A 21,499-nucleotide genomic window follows, 5' to 3' on the forward strand; every position below is an offset into this window, starting at 1 on the left:
CCCCACCTTAAAAACTTTTCCAGTTTCCATACATATAGGTAAAAAAGGCAAGCTCTAAGCTTTCAGATGCCAATTTTCTAGTACCAGGACTTCCATTGACACCCCCCCCCCCCAAGAAGATGGAGGAGGAGGAGAAAGAGAAATTGGGAGAGAGCAAAACAAAGAGCAGCAGTGGGTGGAAAACATTTCCATCTTTTTTTCAAGGCTTTCAAAAGTTGCATGCATCTTCTATAAAAGGAGAGTCTTGGGCTTTTCCACACAGCCCTATATCCCAGAATATCACGGCAGAAAATCCCACAATATCTGATTTGAATAGGTTATCTGAGTCCACACTGCCATATATTCCAGTTCAAAAGCAGATAATGTGGAATTTTATTCAGCTGTGTGGAAGGTGCCTTGGATGCTTCTAGGAGTAGCAATTCTCCTTTTTTCCAATGAGTTTTGTGCTTGAGAAATGATCTGGCAGAGGCTGTAAAACAACAACAAAGAAACCTGTGGTTCAAAGGCCTCATAATTTCCACCATTGCTAAAGACCCAGATCCTATCCAAAATGTATGTGGAATTTTGACCTTACGTTGGTGATGTTCACTAGACAGCGTCTGAAAATTGTCATCCTCTAAACCAGATTTTTCCAAGCTTAGCATTCAGGTCCATAATACATATATGTGTAGGCAATTCTAAGTCAGCAAGAGATTTTTAAGAACCTTATCAAGTTTATGGAGTTCCCCAGTGGCGCAGTGGGTTCAACCGCTGAGCTGCTGAACTTGATAACTGAAAGGACGGCAGTTCAAATCTGGGGAGCAGGGTGAGCTCCCACTGTTTGCTATAGCTTCTGCCAACCCAGCAGTTTGAAAACATGCAAATGTGAGTAGATCAATAGGTACCGCTTCGGTGGGAAGGTAACGGCGCTCCATGCAGTCATGCCGGCCACATGACCTTGTAGGTGTCTACGGACAACCCCGGCTCTTTGGCTTAGAAATGGAGATGAGCACCAACCCCCAGAGTCAGACACAACTAGACTTAATGTCAGAGGAAAACTTCTACCTTTATCTATGATGTTTATATCTTCTTTGATGCTGGAGTAGCTGTTCAGAGCAGTAGCAGCACATTAGAGAAGAGAGCAGCAGTTTGTTCTCCAACATGTAGTGGAAGTTGAACTGCAGAAATTGCATGGGAATATCTCTCCCTCCTGATGTTCCCTTCTTACACTGGTAATCTAGAGCCAACCCCCATGGCTCCCATTGGATTTTTTAAGGATAGGCAGATGGGCAAATGAAGAGTGGCAATAATGTCTGAATTCAGAAGAGAAATGACATTTTTCCAGATTTTTTAAAAGAGTGAACAACTAATTGGAAATCTTGGGGGAAACTCCAGAAACACACCTGAATGTATTTCTTTCTCAGATGTTTTATCTTCCCCTTGCTGGGCGATTATATCTCAAAGCAGGTTTATTTTGTATATAATTCAGTTTGAAGGACATGGTGAGAATTTAGTGAAATATTAGGTAGTGGGGGCGGGGGGGAATAATTAACCCAAACTTCAATTTCTCACCACACCAATGTTGTGGGTGGTGCAGAGCTATGTCGGAAGGGCCAAGCTAAGGCAAATAGGCGGCTACCTTGGCAGATTAATTAATGCTGCCAAGGATATGCGGTGGGGAGAGTGAGGGTGTTTTCAAGCTTTGTTTCTCTGACTGTGACAGCCTGCGTGGCTCAATTACAGGATAGAGCAAGCGTGAGAGACGGAGGCTGGGGGCGGAAGAGAATCAAACCTGCTCACAGGAATGCTGGCAGAGGAAAAGAGGCAGGGGTGGTGAGGATGTGCTAGAAAGATCACACTGAGTCTCCCAATTGTGGAAGGGTACCTGTGGGGGAACAGATAAGCTTGTGAAGGGCAGAAAGTAGGGGCAAAGATTGGCAAACCTCTTTGGTTCTTGAGCATGGCAAATGCCAGGAGCCTTTTAACACTAGACAATTACAGCACTTTAACTGCAGTGGCTGCGTCCATGGCAGTTAAATCTTAGGGTTTGCAGTTTGATGAGCCACTAGAACAATCTGAGAATTGTAAATATCTCTTCCTAAACTGTAGACCCCAGGATCCAATAGGATGCAGCTATGACTGGTAAAGGGGAATGCCAAGGGCCCAGTGTACATACAGGAGGATCCAAAACATGGAGGCACCATCAGCCAGCTAGAACCAGAAATGGCTCTGAGATAGTGGTTCTCAACCTGTGGCTCCCCAGGTGTTTTGGCCTACAACTCCCAGAAATCCCAGCCAGTTTACCAGCTGTTAGGATTTCGGTGAGTTGAAGACCAAAACATCTGGAGACCCATAGGTTGAGAACCACTGCTCTAGGACATGGGGTTGACTTGCAACTCTTCACTGCCTTTGCCAGTGTAGGTAATGCTGAAGAATAGTGGGAAGGAATATTGGTAAGACGTAACAAACTTTGTAAACAAGCTACTTAGCTTAACCAACTGGGGCTGACATTAGAAGAACTCTATTTCATCTATATGACCAGGGAAATTGGGAATTTTATACCCACCTACCCCAGTTCGCTGGTTTGTCCCATCAAATTTTCCTGTCACATATCTAAAGCTCTGTTGTTCCACACAGCAGACGAAGAGAGGTGGATCAACAAGTGGTAGTTGCAGTTTACACTGCATGTCCAATATGTCATCTCTGACATCTTTAATCCTAATCAGAGGCTACTCTCTTGAATTTCTCCATAAATTGTCATGCACCACAGCTTGTGTGACCTCCTCACTTCCTTTTTCAGCCACCAAGTGTTAACAATACTAGCAGTGCACACAAGGAAATCAGTCCTGAGGAAATGCTGCCCTTGATTTTGCATTGCAATTACATGTGAAGATTAAATAATACCAACAAATCTATACCAACAGAAATATAGGGTTTTTTTAAAAAAAATATCTAATTTTTAACTGAGCAAACACCCCTTTGAGACTATCTAGGTTCTTCAACATGACTCTGTGGCCAACTTCCACTGGAAGCTAAGCATAGTATCACTAGAAGACAGAGATTCCTGGATAGAACATTTTAATCAAATCTGAATAAAAATATCCACAAAAGTCAGGCCAGCAAATGTGGAGGGTCAACTATACTGTAAATACAATTGTGATGAACTCAGTGCACTCTTGTCAGACAGACTGCAGCCCCTACCTCGAGTTACTGGAGGAAGCATCCCGCCATAAGTCATTATATCAGGAGAAAGGTGAGATGGATAGATGGTTGATAGATAGAAAAAGAGCAAACACTCTCAGACATTCTTTCTGATCCATCCAGCCTTCTCACACTGTTGAAGGGCAAAGCCTTGTGTCCTCCATGGCTTCTCATGGTATACAAGCCTGCTGCTCTCAGGTGCACTGGAGGACACTGTTCTGTCATTCATGTTGAAATATTATGCAACACCAGTCAGATTCACTTCTGCGTGTGGAAGCAGGGAGCGGTTTCATGTTGTCCTTTGCTTCAGGCAGTAGATTGTCTTGGGATCTGTGGCATTCACATTCCTCACTCCTTTGCATGTTTGCTCAGACCTACTGTGTTCCGTGAACACAGTGGGTAAGTCTGATAGAGGATTGAAATCTCAAGTAGCTGTTCACCCATGGCATCCAGTCGACTAGTCCAGCCTTGCAAATAAACCTGCAAAAGGTGTGTGTATGCCTTCACATTGTTTGTTGACATGCACTTGAAGCACACCTGAGGGCAGCAGGCTAGTTTAGGAAGTACAGGACAAGCCATCACTGGATCCCACTCAATTTGGAAACTTTCGGCCTATCTCCAATCTCCCCTATTTGGGCAAGGTCTTGGAACATGTGGTTGCCTCGCAGCTCCAGGGATTCTTGGTTGACACTGATTTTCTGGATCCGGCACAGTCTGGCTTCAGGCCGGGGCATGGTACCGAGACAGCCTTGGTCGCCTTAGTCGATGATCTTCGCCGGGAACTGGACAGGGGAAGTGTGTCCCTGCTGGTTCTGCTGGACCTCTCAGCGGCCTTCGATACCGTCGATAACGGTATCCTTCTGGGACGCCTCGCGGGAATGGGACTTGGAGGTACTGTTCTGCAGTGGCTCCACTCATTCCTGGAGGGTCGGTCCCAGATGGTGTCATTGGGGGACGCCTGCTCGGCCCCACAACCATTGGCTTGTGGGGTCCCGCAGGGCTCTGTGTTGTCTCCCACGTTGTTTAACATCTACATGAAGCCGCTGGGAGAGATCATCAGGAGTTTTGGGGTCCGGTGTCATCTGTACGCAGATGATGTCCAGCTCTGTCACTCCTTCCCACCTGTCACTAAGGAGGCTGTTCAGGTCCTGAACCGGTGCTTGGCCGCTGTGTCGGACTGGATGAGGGCCAACAAATTGAAATTGAATCCAGACAAGACAGAGGTCCTCCTGGTCAGTCGGAAGGCCGAACAGGGTATAGGGTTACAGCCTGTGCTGGATGGGGTCACACTCCCCCTGAAGGCGCAGGTTCGCAGTCTGGGGGTGATCCTAGACTCATCGTTGAGCCTGGAGCCCCAGGTCTCAGCAGTGGCTAGGGGAGCCTTCGCACAGTTAAAACTTGTGTGCCAGCTGCGACCGTACCTTGGGAAGCCAGACTTGGCCACGGTGGTCCACGCTCTCGTTACATCCCGTTTAGACTACTGCAACGCACTCTACGTGGGGCTGCCTTTGAAGACTGTTCAGAAGCTTCAATTAGTCCAACGGGAGGCTGCCAGGTTAATAACTGGAGCGGCGCACAGGGAGCGTACTACTCCTCTGTTACGCCAGCTCCACTGGCTGCCGATTAGCTACTGAGCACAATTCAAGGTGCTGGCTTTAGCCTATAAAGCTCTTAACGGTTCCGGCCCAGTTTACATGTCTGAACGTGTCTCCCGCTACGACCCACCTCGAAGCTTAAGATCATCAGATGAGGCCCTGTTCGCGGTCCCGTCAGCCTCACAGGTGCAGCTGGCGGGGACGAGAGAGGGCCTTTTCAGTAGTGGCTCCCCGCCTATGGAACGCCCTCCCCATTGAAGTCAGGCAGGCTCCCTCCCTCCTATCCTTCCGTAGGAAGGTTAAAACTTGGTTGTGGGGCCAGGCTTTCGAATAAGAATCAGCAGCATTAATTACTATTATGTATACTGGAACTCAATTGACAGACCCAGTCTTTTAAACTTGAGCACGCCTATCTGTATTTTATAATGCGGTTTATGAATGTTTTATGTAAGTTAATTTTTTAAACTGATTTATAGTGTATTGTACAGTTTTTATATGTGTGTTTTATTGTAAGCCGCCCTGAGTCCCCTGTTGGGTGAGAAGGGCGGGATATAAATATTGTAATAAATAAATAAATAAATAAGTCATTGAGAATATCCAGCTGTGCCTTCCATCAAAGAAGGAGTGAATTTCACAGGGTTTTCTTAGGCAAGGAATACTCAGAAGTGATTTAGTTATATTTTCGCAAAAAAGGTGGTTTGGGAACAGATTGATAGCCTACATTTCCATGCTCAACTTCAGATGAAAGGGTTTTTCTTTCTCTGTTAAAAGCAGATTGTCTGTGGATGTGGAACCAAGATATGCATCCCCTGCCTTTCGTTTCACCTAATTGCAGTGAATTTGTGGTCACCTGTTAGTAACAAGGATTAACTAATCACTCAGTTAAACCATTTTCAAAGGTTATCTCAGTTTATCTGTCAGAGAAGGTGAGACCTTTCTTAAAAAAATGTATGTTTGCTTAATATCTACCATGTTTTTAAGTAGGCTGATTAAATTGTCTTTTTTCTATGTGTCTTCAGATACAGTTGCCCTCCATGTCAACGGATTCTGAATCCTCAGATTCAACCATCTACAGATTGACATTTATAAAATATTTCTAAAAATAAAATTCAATTTTTCCATTTTATATAAGGAACACCATTTTACTACACCATTATATATAATGGAACTATAGCATCCATGGAATTTGGTATCTACAGGGGGCCCCAGTGAATACCAAGGGCCCACTGTAGTTTCCAGTTTATGGCAATCCCTAAGGCAAACCTATTACATTGTTACAGGATTTCCTTGAAAATATTTGTTTAAAGAGGGTTTGCCTTCTTAGATGTGAGAGTGTGACTTCCAGTGGATTTCCACATCTGAGCCAGTATTCAAACCTGGTCTCCTAAAGTCCTAGGATGCATTTACACAGCTTGACACCACTTTATTTGCTATGATTCAATGCTTTGAAATCATAGGAGTTGTCGTTTAGTGAGGCACTAATGCTGTTTGCAAGAGAAAGCTCAAGACTTTGTAAAACTGCAACTCCCATGATTCCATAGTATTGAATCATGGCAGCTAAAGTGGTGTCAAACTGCATTAATTCTGCAGTATAAGTGCATCCTTAGTCTAGCACTCAAGCCACAGTAAAAACAAAATGCACTAAAATAGTTACATCAAGTTTGAGATGATAATCAGTTGTTTAAAAACATCCTAATCATAACAGATAATTAGATGTTCATTCCAGCAACAAAACTGTCTCCTGAAGGCATTTGAGAAGACATTTAAAATTGGTTCAGTGTTTAAGAATTAAGAAAGTAAAGGCAATAGAACTAGAAATCAAACCCTCTTTCATTAGTCAAGGGCATTGAAGTGTCTGTAACCATGAGAAGTTGCTCAGTGGAGCGGTAGCAAGGTGACCCACCTAGCCTAAAAAAGACTTGGCAGAAGATTTTGAACACTCTTTGTTTTTGCTGTCATCAGGGATTCTCACCTAATCCACTCCAAAGTACACCAACTGAGTTCTCCATTGTTCGGAGTCTAAAATGAAAAAGGCTGAAATGTACCCTGTACCTACTTCCTTCTTTTAGACATCAGTTCTGATGTGAAAATCTGCCTTTTTTAGTTTCTCTTACATTTTTAGAACCACAGCTTTTTCAGTTACTGGCAGTGAAGAAATTAGACATTTTATTTTTTTAAAAAGATGAACCAAAATGGAATTGCCCCCCATCTACACTGTCTACATCCAAGAGATGCATCTCTTCTCAGAATGTAAAGAGTGGTATTGTGCGCTTGTCCTTGTTGTAGATATAAAAAATTGGAGGGCAGGGGAGCACGAAGAGGTGACAATCCTAATTTAGCCTATCGTGGTTAGAGACAAGTTTTTATTCATTCCTCTTTATGGAGAGAAGTGGATGGAGAATTAAGTTCCAGTGTGCCTAACATCAACCCTTGAGGTGTCCAGGCAAATAGCCTTTTGGGGTTCTCTTCAGCCTGTCAAGAAAGCATAGCTTCTGTTCAGATTTGTGGCTACTTGATAGGCACTCTATGTTCTCGGAAGCACTCATTTATATGTTTCAGAACAGGGATCTCATCTCTGAAAACAATTTCCAAGATTAGGATTGACATGTGTCAGACCTAGTTATTATCTACGTTATTCATTTCTCTCTTTTTTCTTCTTTCCAGGTTTTCAGCACCTATTCCAATGAGGAATATGACCGGCGGAATGAAGACGTTGATCCCATGGCTGCTTCAGCAGAGTATGAACTGGAGAAGCGAGTGGAGAGGTTAGATCTCTTTCCTGTGGAGCTAGAGAAAGGTAATGGAATGAGCAACGAAATGTATAAACAAAGGTGGGGGTGACTTTAATTTTTTTTCTTCCTCTGGACAAGAGGGAGCATGAACGTGCTTTCATACAACTATTTGGACTGATTGGAAAGCCAGATTGCCCTCTGTTCTTTGGTTCTATCATAAAAACACGGAAAAGGTTTATCTTCTTCAAAAACTTTGTTTTTGTGGGACATCCTGCAGCACATTTTGTTATAGTTTTTCAATGAATACCTATCTCAACCAATTCAACATAGTTCATGGCAACCACAAAAGCAAAGTTTCTGGAGTATAATTATTACTTTCACAGTAAGTACCACACAATTAAACAGGAAATAACACTTTCAAACCAGAAACAGAAAATTATCTAATTTTGTTACATAGCATCATGCAAAGAGGCATTGGAGTCTCCTTTCTCAGAGGTTTTATCAGATGTCCAATCATTTGCCTTGCCCCAAAACTACATTATACATTAAGTTTTAAATAAGTTCAAACTTTATAGCACAGGGGTGGCCAACCTTTATCAGAGTGGAAGGCCACATTTGTCCCCATTGAATCCTTTGTCAGCTGTATGAAAGAGCATTTATTTATTAACACATTTATTTCTTATCATTGAAAAGAGATGGTTCAATTACAATTCAAGCACGCTACAGCTATGGGATAGACATAACATTGTGCAACAAGCCTCAACCAAAGGCAATGTTATCCTACCACAGTTGTGTGTTATCGGTCTCGTGTGATGGTCCTCAATTCAAGAACCAAAGTGCTTAGCTCTTGTTGTTCCCATAGAAAGATCCTGTTTAGAGCATAGTTACATGTAACACTCGCTACCCTTAACCACCTGTCTCCATCCTGTTGCTCACCTGTCATTAGTCTCCTTCTCAGCTGTTTTTCTAGAAGAAGAGAAGAGGAAAATAAACCATTCTAAGAAAATGATCAACAGCTGGGTAAAACCCACCAGCGCTTTCTCTATCTCTGTAATCTTCCATCTGTTCCACTACCAGGGAATGCTGATGTTCTGAAGTGCTGATGTACGGAGTTGTTCCTTCCTTGTCCTACTCTGTTTTTTATTTAATGTGATCAAATCTAGGAATTAACTCTGAAACCAGAGAGGTGTTGCTATTTTTTTCATTGCAAGCAGCGAAATTTCCATCCAAATATTTCCCTGAACAATTCACATCTGCTCTGCTTCATTCCCAAACACCCATCTACTCCTTGTTTCCTTTTCAGAGTCCTTCACTGATGTACATCCCTTCTTACACAGACACACTCCAGTCATTTCCCTGCCATGTGTCCTCTGTAGTTACATGCTTCCCTTTTCTTTTTCAAGTCCTCACCTGCATTGAGCCACTCTCTTTCTGCCCCCTGGGGCTGGAAGCTGGGAATACATCTTCTTTTCCAAAAAGCCACGAAGGATTTCCTGAGACAGGATGAGGAAAGTTACAGTACTGGATTTCAAGTGTAAAATGTCTTGTTGGGTCCTGATTACTTCCAGCCTCTGCACTTCATATTTTTTGTACACAAAACACCCAATTGCTTCCAGCCTTAGCACCTCATCTTTTCACACAAAGCACTTCTTTGTTTCTCCCCTGCAGATTCTGAAGGTCTTGGAATCAGCATTATTGGGATGGGAGCCGGGGCTGATATGGGCCTTGAAAAACTTGGCATTTTCGTCAAGACAGTGACAGAAGGAGGAGCTGCCCACCGAGATGGCAGGTCAGTCGGTGTGTTCAAAATGCTTGCCAGTGCAAACTGGTTTTGTTGGTTATACAGTGTTCCCTCACTTATTGCGGGGGTTAGGTTCCAGGACCACCTGCAATAAGTGAAAATCCGTGAAGTAGGGACGCTTTATATTTATACATTATTTTAGTAGTTACACACTATTTTAAGTCTTTATCAACCAATCATGTGTTGCTAAATCTCCTCTTCCTCCTCCCGTTGCCGCTTAGGCTCCTTTTCTCTCCCTTCGGCTTCTCCTTCCTCCCTTCCTTAGGCTGTAAATTGTAATTTTTATGATTTATAATAGTCTTTTAAAGTTTATTGAAAAACCGCAAAACAGCAAGTGGGAGGAAGGCTGAATATATGTCAACACTTTTAAAGTGAATGACATTTTTTAAAAAAAATCAGAATATTTATTTATTCAAGACATGTATTCATTGCCTCTCGGCATAGGATGGGCCCTGAGGCAATGCACAGTTGATAAAAAGATTTTTAAAACATTGCATAAATAACTAAAATCCCGTTAAAAACTGCCCAAACTTCTCTTTAAAAATAATTCTAAAAGTAATCATTTAAAAAACAACTCGAGCAGGCATTCCTAGTTTTAAGAGCCAAAGGCCGCATAAAATAACACAGTCTTCAGTACCTGTTTAGACAAAATAGAGCCAGCCTAACTTCTCCTGGAAAATAGTGTTATCAGCAGAATGCTGCTACTGAGAACCTGTTGTCATGCGTGCCCACCAGCCTCACAGGATGATGGGATGTGTAACACTGCAATTCCTATGATCCCGGACCATAATAATAATAATAATAATAATAATAATAATAATAATAATAATAATAATAACAACAACAACAACAACAACAACAACAATCACTTTATTTTTGTACCCTGCCTCCATCTCCCCAAAGGGACTCAGGCGGCTTACATATGACACAGAGTGCCTAAAACAATGCATAAAATAAACACACAGTACAATACAGAAAGTAAAACCAGTAGCATATAAAACCACAATTTAAACGCAGAACAACACCCAAGAACCTATGGTGGCCATTAGGCATATTGGCAGGAAGTTGTTCCAAACATCTAGGTACACCTACATGCCTTATCCCTAGAGTATTGGAATCCCTGATGTGTGTATATCAGTAAGCTGGGGGTGGCATGTTAGTTGGATTATAATGCACCATTTGAGACTTGCAAACCATTAAAATGTCTAAAGTAGAGAGAGACCTCTCTCTTAACAATGCCTCTCTGCAGACAGTACAGAGGCACAGAGAAACGTTCTCAACAGTTGCTCCACATTTCAGGTAGTCCTTTGTCTGGGAAACTTGCCAAAAGCTAGCTTGAATATTGTTTAAGTAACACAATAAGAGTATTCCCTTAAAAATATTATAAATAGTAACTGACCTCAAAATCCATTGTTCCATATCATTGTACCAAGAAATGAACAAACGTCTGGTTTGTCAGATTGGTTTTGATGATTCTTGTAAAAGAAAAACAAATTGCAATCTGGTGCAAAATACTTGCTTGTGTACCTTCAAGTTTTTTTCTGACTCATGGTGACCCTATCACAGGGATATCTTGGGAAGATTTACACAGAAGAGGTTTTTCCTTGTCCTTTCCTTGAGGCTGAGAGAATGTGACTTTCCCTAGGGCACTCAAGGCCCTTCTACACTACCATATAAAATCCAAATTATCTGCTTTGAACTGGATTATATAGCAGTGGATTATCTGCTTTGATAATTCGGATTATATGGCAGTGTAGAAGGGGCTGTAGTCCTTACATAGAATAATCTGCCCCTGGTTCAGTGATGCTTCCTTCATTTCAGTGCAATTTAATACCTGGTGAGTTGAAAATCATTTCTGCTATTATTTAATGATTCGGCTTCAGATTTTCTTCTCAATCTAGTGAGACCTGCTAGCAAATTCAGATTTACCTTTTGTCCACCCCTCTTACATTTCCTTAGTAAATGAATATATGCAAAGGAAAAGAAATCTAGAATCCACTATTACAACTATTTCCATATTAAAGGATTGAGCCACTTTTAAAATAAGTTATTGCGCTATCCAGATTCTAGCACTGACACAAAAGGTGATGCATATGTTGGCACATCTAGAATATGCTGAACAACTTCCGCTGTATGTAAAATGGTATTGTTTGCTTGCCATCTCAAATGCTTTTAAGAGAAGGTCACATTTGTCATTTTGTGCCCTTTTTACTGACAAAGCAGCCGAAATTCTCTTAAGTGTGTCACGCAGCTGCAATTGTTACAGTATAATAGTCACTTCATTTGGAATAGCTTTGTGGAGGTTAAGTCACAATAGGACTGATACTTAAAAGATTGTTTTATATTGTGTGATTTCCTTTAGGTTTCCGGAATACAGTCAGCCCTCCACATTTAGTAGGTTTAACTTTTGAGGATTTGATTATGCACAGATTTGATTAATATGTTATCTAGGAATCTGTAAGTTCCTCCGGTGTAAAGTTACCAGAAGCTGACCATACAGTCATTTTTGAGGATCGAGAAATTCCTAAAGAAGTGTTACTTTGATTTTAAAAAATCAAAAATGTGTGGTTTTTCACTTTCATAAGGGTCTTGCATCTTTAACCCCTGCGAATGTGGAGGTCCGACTGTATTCCAGAGTCTCGCTAATCCAACATAAACAGGCTGGCAGAACATTGGACAAGCGAAAATGTTGGATAATAAGGAAGGCTTAAGGAAAAGCCTATTAAATGTCAAATTACATTATGATTTTACAAATTAAGCACCAAAATATGCTTTACAACAAATGGACAGAAAAAGCAGTTCAATACACAGTAACATTATTATGTAGTAATTACTGTATTTATGAATTTAGCACCAAAACATTGCAATGTATTAAAAACATTGACTACTAATTTTTTTTACTACAAATAAAGATAGAATTGCATAACAACATTGTCAGAAGTTAAATCCGTAAAAAGTTCAGTCCTGTGAAGATTTTTTTAAAATCTGTGATCCTTGCCCGCCTAGAGAAACAGCTGTGGATCCGGGCGGGAAGCAGACTGCGTTGGATAATACAGAACATTGGATGAGGGAGGGCTCGATAAGCGAGACTCTACTGTACTATAACCCACTGTGAGGCTACATGAAGGGAAAGAGCAGCCTTCCATATGTGCAGGACTACAATCCTCTTCTTCCCAAACGAACTATGGAAGTTATACTCCATATTATTATTTTCAGTCCTAATATCCACTAGGAAGCTGAATAAAGGGAAAGAGCAGCCTTCCATATGGGAAGGACTACAAACCCCTTCTTCCCATCCAACACAATGGGAGTTGTAATCCATATTTTTGGAGAGCACAATCAGCTTCAGAAACGCTGGAGTAGAATATATATGTGTGTGTGTTGTTGAAGGCTTTCATGGCCAGAATCACTGGGTTGCTATGAGTTTTCTGGACTGTTTGGCCATGTTCCAGTAGCATTCTCTCCTAATGTTTCGCCCACATCTCTGGCAGGCATCCTCAGAGGTTGTGAAGTCTGTTGGAAACTAGGCAAGTAGGGTTTATATATATGTGGAATATTCAGGGTGAGAGAAATAACTCTTTGTTGGGAGGTGTTAGCTGACCCTGATTGTTTCCTGTCTGGAATTCCCCGGTTTTCTGAGTGTTGCTTTTTATTTATTGTCCTGATTCTAGAGTTTTTTAATGCTGGATGTACCAATCTAGACACAGCATATTATTTGAGAACACAGAAACGCTGGACCACTCTAACAACTATGATGTCATACTATACAAAAAAAGCATGTGGACAATTTCAACAGAAAGGAGGAAACCATGAAAATGAACAAAATCTGGATAACAGTATTTTTAAAAAATCTAAAACCTGGACAGTAAATAAAGAGCAACACTCAAAAAACAGGGGAATTCCAGACAGGAAACAATCAGGGCCAGCTAACACCTCCCAACAAACTATTCCCCCAGGCAGGAAGCAGCCAGGCTTTGAAGCTGCAAGGCTATTCAGTGCTAATCAAGGTGGTTGATTGCAACATTCACACTTGTCTCAAGCAGACAAGAGTTCTTTCTCCCACCCTGGACATTATTCAACGGATACATAACCCCCCACTTGCCTAGTTTCCAACAGACCTCACAACTTTTGAGGTATGCCTGCCATAGATGTGGGCCAAACATCAGGAGAGAATGCTTCTGGAACATGGCCATACAGCCCGGAAAAATCACAGCAACCCAGAATGTACATACATTGGGATGAATAAGTATCACCTGCTACATAAGAAATGCAGTAAATCAATATATATATAGTTAACCAGCATCCATGGGGATGAATAGATACCTTATAAAGGTAGTTTCTGGTTGCTTGAAAGTTACTATTAAAAATAGGTGCAACTAATACTATATCCCATACTATAAACTATGTATTGACTTGATATTAGTATTGAAATACAGTCATTAAAAGCAAATAGAGACAGCGTAATTTGATACAGCTTTACCATATTATCCATGTATTTTAATGTTTATATAGAGTATTATTTCTTCGATTTTGTTTTGCTGGTTGTTTGAGAGTTCTGGTTAATTCAGAGCCTACTGTAGCTTTGCAAGCTATTTTCGTCTCCCCCAGACCCTTGAGGTTGGACAGGCCTTCCATTTAAATAAATAAGCAGCCACTGAAACAGCCTTTAATGCTGCCTGTGCGTTTCCACAAAACCGAAATTGTCCAAAAAAAAAAAAAAAAGGCAAGATGGGGGAATGGGGGAGAGGAAGAGAAGCAGGCCTTGTACTCCATGCCAGCAGGGTTGCTGCTTGCTGTCATGACAACCAGCATGGCTCCCTGCCCGGTTCTGGGGGCACCAGCAAAATATAAACACCAGCCTTTATGGGAGAGAAGCTCAGCACAATCACATGCACACACAGATATTGGAGATATTGCTCTCCCAACTTGCGTCAGGGAAGAGGTTTTGTGTCCTCGGATGTTTGACTTTTCTTCCCCATTGATGCCACCTTCCATCCTTTCCTTCTGTAAACTTGGGCAACTATAACAATATATTTCTATTTCAGGAAGGACTTTATCCTTGGTTGCATCTACACTGTAGAATTAATGCAGTTTGACACCACTGCCATGGCTCAGTGCTATGGAATCCTGGGAGTTAGATTCATGAGAATCCAGCATTATTTGGAGAGAAAAAACTAAAGGCCTTGTAAAACTACAATGCCCATGGTTCCATGGCATTGAGCCAGGGCAGTTAAAGTGGCATCCAACTGCATTAATTCTCCAGTATAGATGCACTCCTTGATGCCTATGGGTTCATCCCTGCTGCTTTTTACTTCCATCTCTCTCACACAATCCATCCAAAGATGCTCCAGTGGTATGATAGCCTTTGCATCATGATTTATAGTGGCATGAATAAAAACACAAGGATGTGTTTTTCCAGTGTCTCAAACTCAGATGTAAAACCAGAGTTTGGCATAGTAAGTAAAAGGTTGTCTTTGGATGAAAGACATCAAAGTTCAAGTCCTTGATTTAGCCACGAAACCCATTGTATAACCATGGGCTGTACACACCACTGCTTTTTCAGGGTATATCTACATGGTAGAATGAATGCATTTTAGTACCATTTTAAATACTGTGTCTCAATGTTTTGCAGTCATGGCTTTTGGCATTTTACCAGGTCTGTAGCCTCTTCCGCCAACTTGCATGATTCCAAATCATTGAGCCATGGTAGTTACAGTGGTGTCAATCTGCAATAATTCCACAGTGTAGAGGCTCTCTCAGGCTGTATCTACACTGCCATATCATCCAGATGATCAAAGCAGATAATCCAGATTGTCTCCTTTGAACTGGATTATATGACAGTGTAAACTCATCTAATCCAGTTCAAAGCACATAATGTCGATTATCTGCTACAGCAGTGTAGAAGGGGCCTGAGTATATATAATATATATATAAAACTGCCATATAATATAGTTCATAGCAGATAATCTGGATTTTATATGGCACTGTAGCAGGGACCTCAGTTTCACCTATTTGCAGATACGTAAAAAAAATATAAGAGCCAGCAGAATGTGGTGTTTTCAGCTTTGGAAACCAGGATTCGATATACTGCTTGAGCATGGAAGTTCACTGGGTGACCTATTTATGTTCAGGAATATTTTGCAGGCAGACAATTAAAAGAATACACATCCCTTCCTATACTGAGAAGTTCTGTAGAAATGACTGATGAAAATAACAGCAGGTTTTCAGATTATAAAAATAACACATATTCTTCCGTCAAATGAAGACGGACTCCACTTTCCAACAATGAGCCAAGATTTAAAAATAAAAATACAAGAGATGCTGCTTGACAATGAAATAGGAATGTATTCCTAGATATCAAGTTGGAATGTATGGTCTTGGTGGTCTCTTCCAGCTCTGTGATTCTATGAATGGTCTTTTTGCTACATTGCTGGCTTTGCACAAATATATGAATGCTTACCCTCTTCTTTTTCTCCTTCCTGTCATTTCAGGATCCAGGTGAATGACCTGATTGTCGAAGTCGATGGCACCAGTTTGGTCGGCGTGACCCAAAGCTTTGCGGCATCTGTGTTGAGGAATACCAAGGGTAGAGTCCGGTAGGAGAACAGTGTGCACCTAAGCGGTGTGGTGGGACCAAAATATATTGCCTGTCTGCGTGTTTGTCTGCAATATACGAGACATCTACAGTGTGGAATTGATGCAGTTTGGCACCACATTAACTTCCATAGTTCAATGCTATGGAATCCTGGGAGCTGTCGTTTTGTGTGGCATTAGCATAGTGTGGCCGAAAAGCTTAATGATCTTGTAAAACCACCACTCCTGTGATTCTACAGCATTGAGCTGTGGCAGTTAAAGTGGTATCAAACTGTATCAATTCTGCAATGTAGATGGACCTAGAGGTAAATAAGAACAAGATTATTACCTGTGAGGAAGTTCTGAAGCTATTCTATGAATTGACATTTTGTTTCCTGGGATATCTTTATGGGAACAAGATGGCAACAGATAGGTTTTCTAATTATATATGATTTTGCTTTTTCTGTTTATACAGGGATGAGCAAATATGGGAAGGTATTGCCTTGGGGAGTTCATTACATCATGGGAGAGCCAAGAAGCTGAAATCTTAATGGTTCTCTAGCAATATTCGGCTCCCAATTTCAGTTGATAAAATGCTCTATGTAGGAGGCGAGAACAGTGGAAACACATGGGAATTAATGTAAAAGACATATAAGACAGACAATCATTGCAAGCTTTTAACTAATTGTGCCAAAAAAGGTATAAAGAACACTAAGCAATGACAACATCTTTTTTTCCTAGCAGTGAACAAACATAGCTTTTGCTCCTGTGCTTTTAAATTTCTGGTGAGAGTTAGATGTTGAAATAATAACGACACAAAGCTTTGTAGTTTAAAGACTGCCTTTTGTTTAGGAGCATTGAAATAGAATAAGATACATAGTTTTAAAAGTACAGAGGAATGGAAAGGACATCTGTGCTTTTAAAGCTGTGTGAACAGAAGTTCAATTGGTGCAACCTTCCCACGTTATACAGAAAGGCTTCATTTTGGCAAATATCTTTTATCTGTCACATCTGTTCCAAATTCCATTTCAGGTATCAAAAATGAGCTTTAACTTCTAGAACATATGTTCAACAATCCACATTTCATTTTTGACCAAGTATAATTTTCTCACTCTTGCTTCCAGTTGTAAATGTGAATTTAATTCTTTTTCCCCCTTCTCTCTTTAGCAATTTTTCTCAATATGTTATCTTCAATTCTACCAGTATTAAATCTATGAGGGCCCTTCCACACTCAGAATATCAAGGCAGAAAATCCCACAATATCTCCTTTGAACTGTGTTATCTGAGTCCACGCTGCCATATATTCCAGTTTAAAGCAGAAAATGTGGGGTTTTATTCAGCTGTGTGGAAGGGGCCTTACTTGAAATGAGCCAGAGATTCTAAGATTTGGAACATCTTAGGGTGCATCTACACTGTAGAATAATTTAAGCTGCCATGGCTTGGTGCTATAGGCCCCTTCCACATTACAATGTTTTTGCAAGAATCTGAAGACATGGCTCTTCAGACAGGCCTTTGGAAATGATTAAGACATCTGCTAATATAAGGACCAATCTAATATTGTCACTAGCACTTTAATTGCTGAATTGGGTCGGGGATGGGATGCTGTATTATTCGTTTTATGGCAATTTGTTCTGTGATTTATTGATTTTTAAATTGGATTTTTGTGTAATGTGTTGTTTTTATTTTAATTGTTATTGTTTGATATGTGATGTAATTTTACCTCTATTTTATGTATTATGGCACTGTATGTGCTTCTGTAAGCCACCCCGAGTCCTTCTGGGAGATGGTGGCGGAGTATAAATAAAGTTGTTATTATTATTATTGACACAAAGACAAAGTATGACACAGCAAACGAGATATATATGCTGGATTTCATATCACAGAATCACAAGTCGAACACTTCCCAAGCATTTAGGACTGTGTGATGTATTTTCGGATGATGCTCGCAGATCCCAGTAATATTTTGCGTAATATTGTCAACGTTTATTGTTTTCAAATGCCGGCTGAGATCTTTTGGCACTTTTATTTTATACTGCCGTTATATTCCAGGATCTGATCCCAGGTTGTCTGCTTTGAACTGGATTATATGAGTCTCCACTCTCAGATAATCTGGGATAAACAAATAATGTAGGATCAGATCCTGGGAAGTGTAGTAGGCGTCATCGAATCATGGGATTTGTAGTTATGTGAACCACCGGCACTATTTGGCAAAACAGCAAAATACCTTGTAAAACAACTACTCCTGGAATTCCATAGCATTTAGCTATGGCAGTTGAAATGGCATCAAACTGCATTAATTTTACAGTGTAGATGTATCTTTAGACTCCTTCTACACTGCCATATAATCCAGGTTAACAAAGCAGATAATCCAGATTATCTGCTTTGAACTGGATTATGTGAGTCTATACAGCCATATAATCCAATCTTGATTTTATATGGCAATGTAGAAGGGGGCTCAGTCATGCATTTTGGAATGGGATTTGATTGTGGGATATTCAAAGCGCCTTTTTGTTTTTTGGTATCCCAAAGTTTTATCTTAGCTGTCCAGTGAGATGAATAGTGCAGTAGAGGAAAAATAAGGCACATTTGGATTATCTAGATTTCAGTGTGCAGTAGCTGCACATTGACCCTGCCTGTTTTATGTGATGTTTTATTACAGCCGTTCCTCTGTATTTCCACAGCTCTTGCCCAGCACACAAAGTCTTCTGACTGAAATCCAATGGGAGGGCCGAGCGGAACGTTTTGCGCTTTGTGGGTGAACAGTCAATGAGCAGGCATTTTGTTTCCTACGAAATGGACAGCAGCGATTTGCCTGGAGCATTGTGCAGATATTTCATAGAAACTGGGAAAGAGAGCAGAGCCTATTACTTTGTAACGTGTCTTCATGACATGATGGGGAAAAATGTTCACTGTCGCGGCCGTTTTAATTCTTAGCTGAGAAGCGAATAAAAAGGGGTTTTTGCAATGGGTGCTGCTGCTGGTGGCGATAGACATGGAGGAGCTGGCTGAATTTCCCTCTCAGCTGTCGCTCTGTTTTGTCCTTTTATCCGTACAGCTGCCTCTATGGCCTTTTTCGAAACCTCACCAGAGGCATTTGGCCTGCCTTTTCCTGGCAGCGTTCAGAAATCAGGGGTTTGGCCTTCTTCCAGCATCCTCGTTGTAGCGGTTTTAAAAGAATGGTCTGTTTGAGAAATGCCTCACAATCAGGAAAAATCTCCCATTCTCATTTGCATCGTTCTCTCTGTGTCTCTCACACACAAATATACATTTTGGGACAGGCCCATACAGCAGGGAAGCCTCTGCAGAATGTATATGGGGCCAGACCTAGAACCCGACGCCTTGCCTTCCTTTCTCATTTGAGTGATGCTGTGTTCCCAAGCGACAGGAACCTCTGCTGTGAGAAGGGGTTGCTAGGCAACCGTTTTCCTCCATGCGCCACGGCAACCACTCTGCCTTCCCAGGCATCGCCACGGCCCTGTTAACCAATTAAAGCCTTTGGGTAATCAATTTAAGTGGTGCGCTGACCCATTTTAATCACAGCGCCAGGACACACAAATGCAAGGGGGCATCCTTCCCCAGTCCTTACATAGCACTTGCATCCCAACAATGATGCTCGTGGGACTCCAGCCGAACTTGTCAGTCATTTTGTTTCATCTGGAAGCCCTAAGCGTGGTCAATAGCAAGAAGCAGTTATCCAGATATGTAGAATGACTCTTAAAGTGCAGTCATCCAGCCACATTTTGCTAGGATTAGGGCAGGCATGGGCAAATTTTGGCCCTCCAGGTGTTTTGGACTTCAACTCCCACAATTCCTAACAGCCGGTAGGCTGTTAGGAATTGTGGGAGTTGAAGTCCAAAACTCCTGGAGGACCAAAATTTGCCCATGCCTGGGTTAGGGGGGAAAACTATCTGAGTGAAACACCTTTTTAGGAATCTTTAGGTCCTCTACTGCGACTCTATTGTCAACTTCAAATAGAATGATTCGGGAGGAGCTGTAAAAACCTACAGATGTGCTCTATCTATGAATCTCTAGGTCCTCTAGCATGCATCTATAGTTAACTTCCAGTGGAAGTTGGCCATAGTGTTATGATGCGGGACTTAGGCCCCTTCCACACAGCTGTATAAAATCCACATTGAACTGGAATATATGGCAGTGTGGACTCAGAAAACCCAGCTCATAGCAGATATTGTGGATTATCTGCCTTGATATTCTGGGTTATATGGCTGTGTGGAAGGGCCCTTAGATATTCCTAGGTCCTTTCCACACAGCTGAATAAAATCCCACATTTTCTGCATTGAACTGGAATATATGGCAGTGTGGACTCAGGGCCCTTCCACACAGCCCTATATCCCAGAATATCAAGACAGAAAATCCCACATTATCTGAGTGTGGACTCAGATAACCCAGTTCAAAACAGATATTGTGGGATTTTCTACCTTGATATTCTGGGATATAGGGCTGTGTGGAAGGGCGTTTAGATAACCCAGTTGAAAGCAGATATTGTAGGAATTTCTGCCTTGATATTCTGGGTTATATGGCTGTGTGAAAGGGCCCCTGGAGATAACAATCAGATCTGCAAATAATCACATCCGCCAAAGTGAAATCTGCAAATGAGGAGTCCTTTTTCATTCTCATGAGTACATGAGTCTTCTATTTGAAAGCAATCCCAGGCCCTGTTTACACTGCCATATAATTCAGTTTCAGAATGCAACATAGATCTGCATTATATGGCAGTGTAGACTTATAATCCAGTTGGGACATGGGAGAAGCCTCCCACAAGAATGGTAAAACATCAAAACATCCGGGTGTCCCCTGGGCAATGTCCTTGCAGACAGCTAATTCTCTCACAACAGAAGCGACTTGAAGTTTCTCAAGTTGCTCCTGACACGGGGGGGAAAATCCCAGTTAAGTGCAGTTAAACTGCATTATATGGCAGTGTAAATGGGGTCCCAATCATAAAGAATAAGAGTCAGGCTGGATCTATATTGCCCTATCTCCCAACAACAACATGCTGTCATATAATCCAGTTCAATGTGGATTTTATACAGCTGTGTGGAAGGGGTCTGAGTCTCCACTGCTAGATAATCTGGGCTAAGAGAATAATCTGGGATTTATCCAGGCTAAATTTGCCACTAGGATAGAAATTGGGGAGGATCCTTGCACATTTAATGATGGCGTAAAAGAGGGAATTTCAACTGGTTTTGTTTGCCATGCAACAAGATAATGGGGCAAACACTTTTTGAAATTCCCTTTTCTATTCAAGATAAAGCAGCTGTCTCCAGCTTTCATTCTGAGAACCCTAGTCCAGAATCAAGATCAGGGACCTATCCTCCTTTTGTTTTTTGTTTGCCTGGGACACGCACCCTAGACCACCCTTACTGTGATAAATTCATTTCAGCCATCACCTTTTCTTGGCCCCAAATAAATTAAGGTTGAAAACAACCTGAACAGCTATGGCATAGACTAGAAAAGGGCTGATCAAATGGAAGACCATAGACCAGTACTGGGCCACAAATCACTGTTTGCCAGTCTGCATCAGGTTTCCAGGAATGAAAGACTCAGTAATGAGCATAAATATGGTATCAATCCCTAGCACATTAAGGAAAATGAATGCCAAT

The 21,499-nt window shown here is 41.4% G+C and overlaps 1 protein-coding gene across 1 annotated transcript in view; it reads left to right on the forward strand.

The window, feature by feature from the left end:
* ppp1r9b (protein phosphatase 1 regulatory subunit 9B) overlaps positions 1-21,499 on the forward strand; it is a 127,768-nt gene that overhangs the window by 51,895 nt on the left and 54,374 nt on the right. The window contains exons 2-4 of the mRNA XM_062957162.1: positions 7,440-7,572; positions 9,176-9,296; positions 15,800-15,904. Of these exons, the coding sequence (XP_062813232.1) occupies positions 7,440-7,572; positions 9,176-9,296; positions 15,800-15,904 (359 nt within the window). The remainder of the gene's footprint in view (positions 1-7,439; positions 7,573-9,175; positions 9,297-15,799; positions 15,905-21,499) is intronic.

The sequence above is a fragment of the Anolis carolinensis genome, chromosome 6, assembly GCF_035594765.1.
Source record: "Anolis carolinensis isolate JA03-04 chromosome 6, rAnoCar3.1.pri, whole genome shotgun sequence".
Lineage (NCBI taxonomy): Eukaryota > Metazoa > Chordata > Lepidosauria > Squamata > Dactyloidae > Anolis > Anolis carolinensis.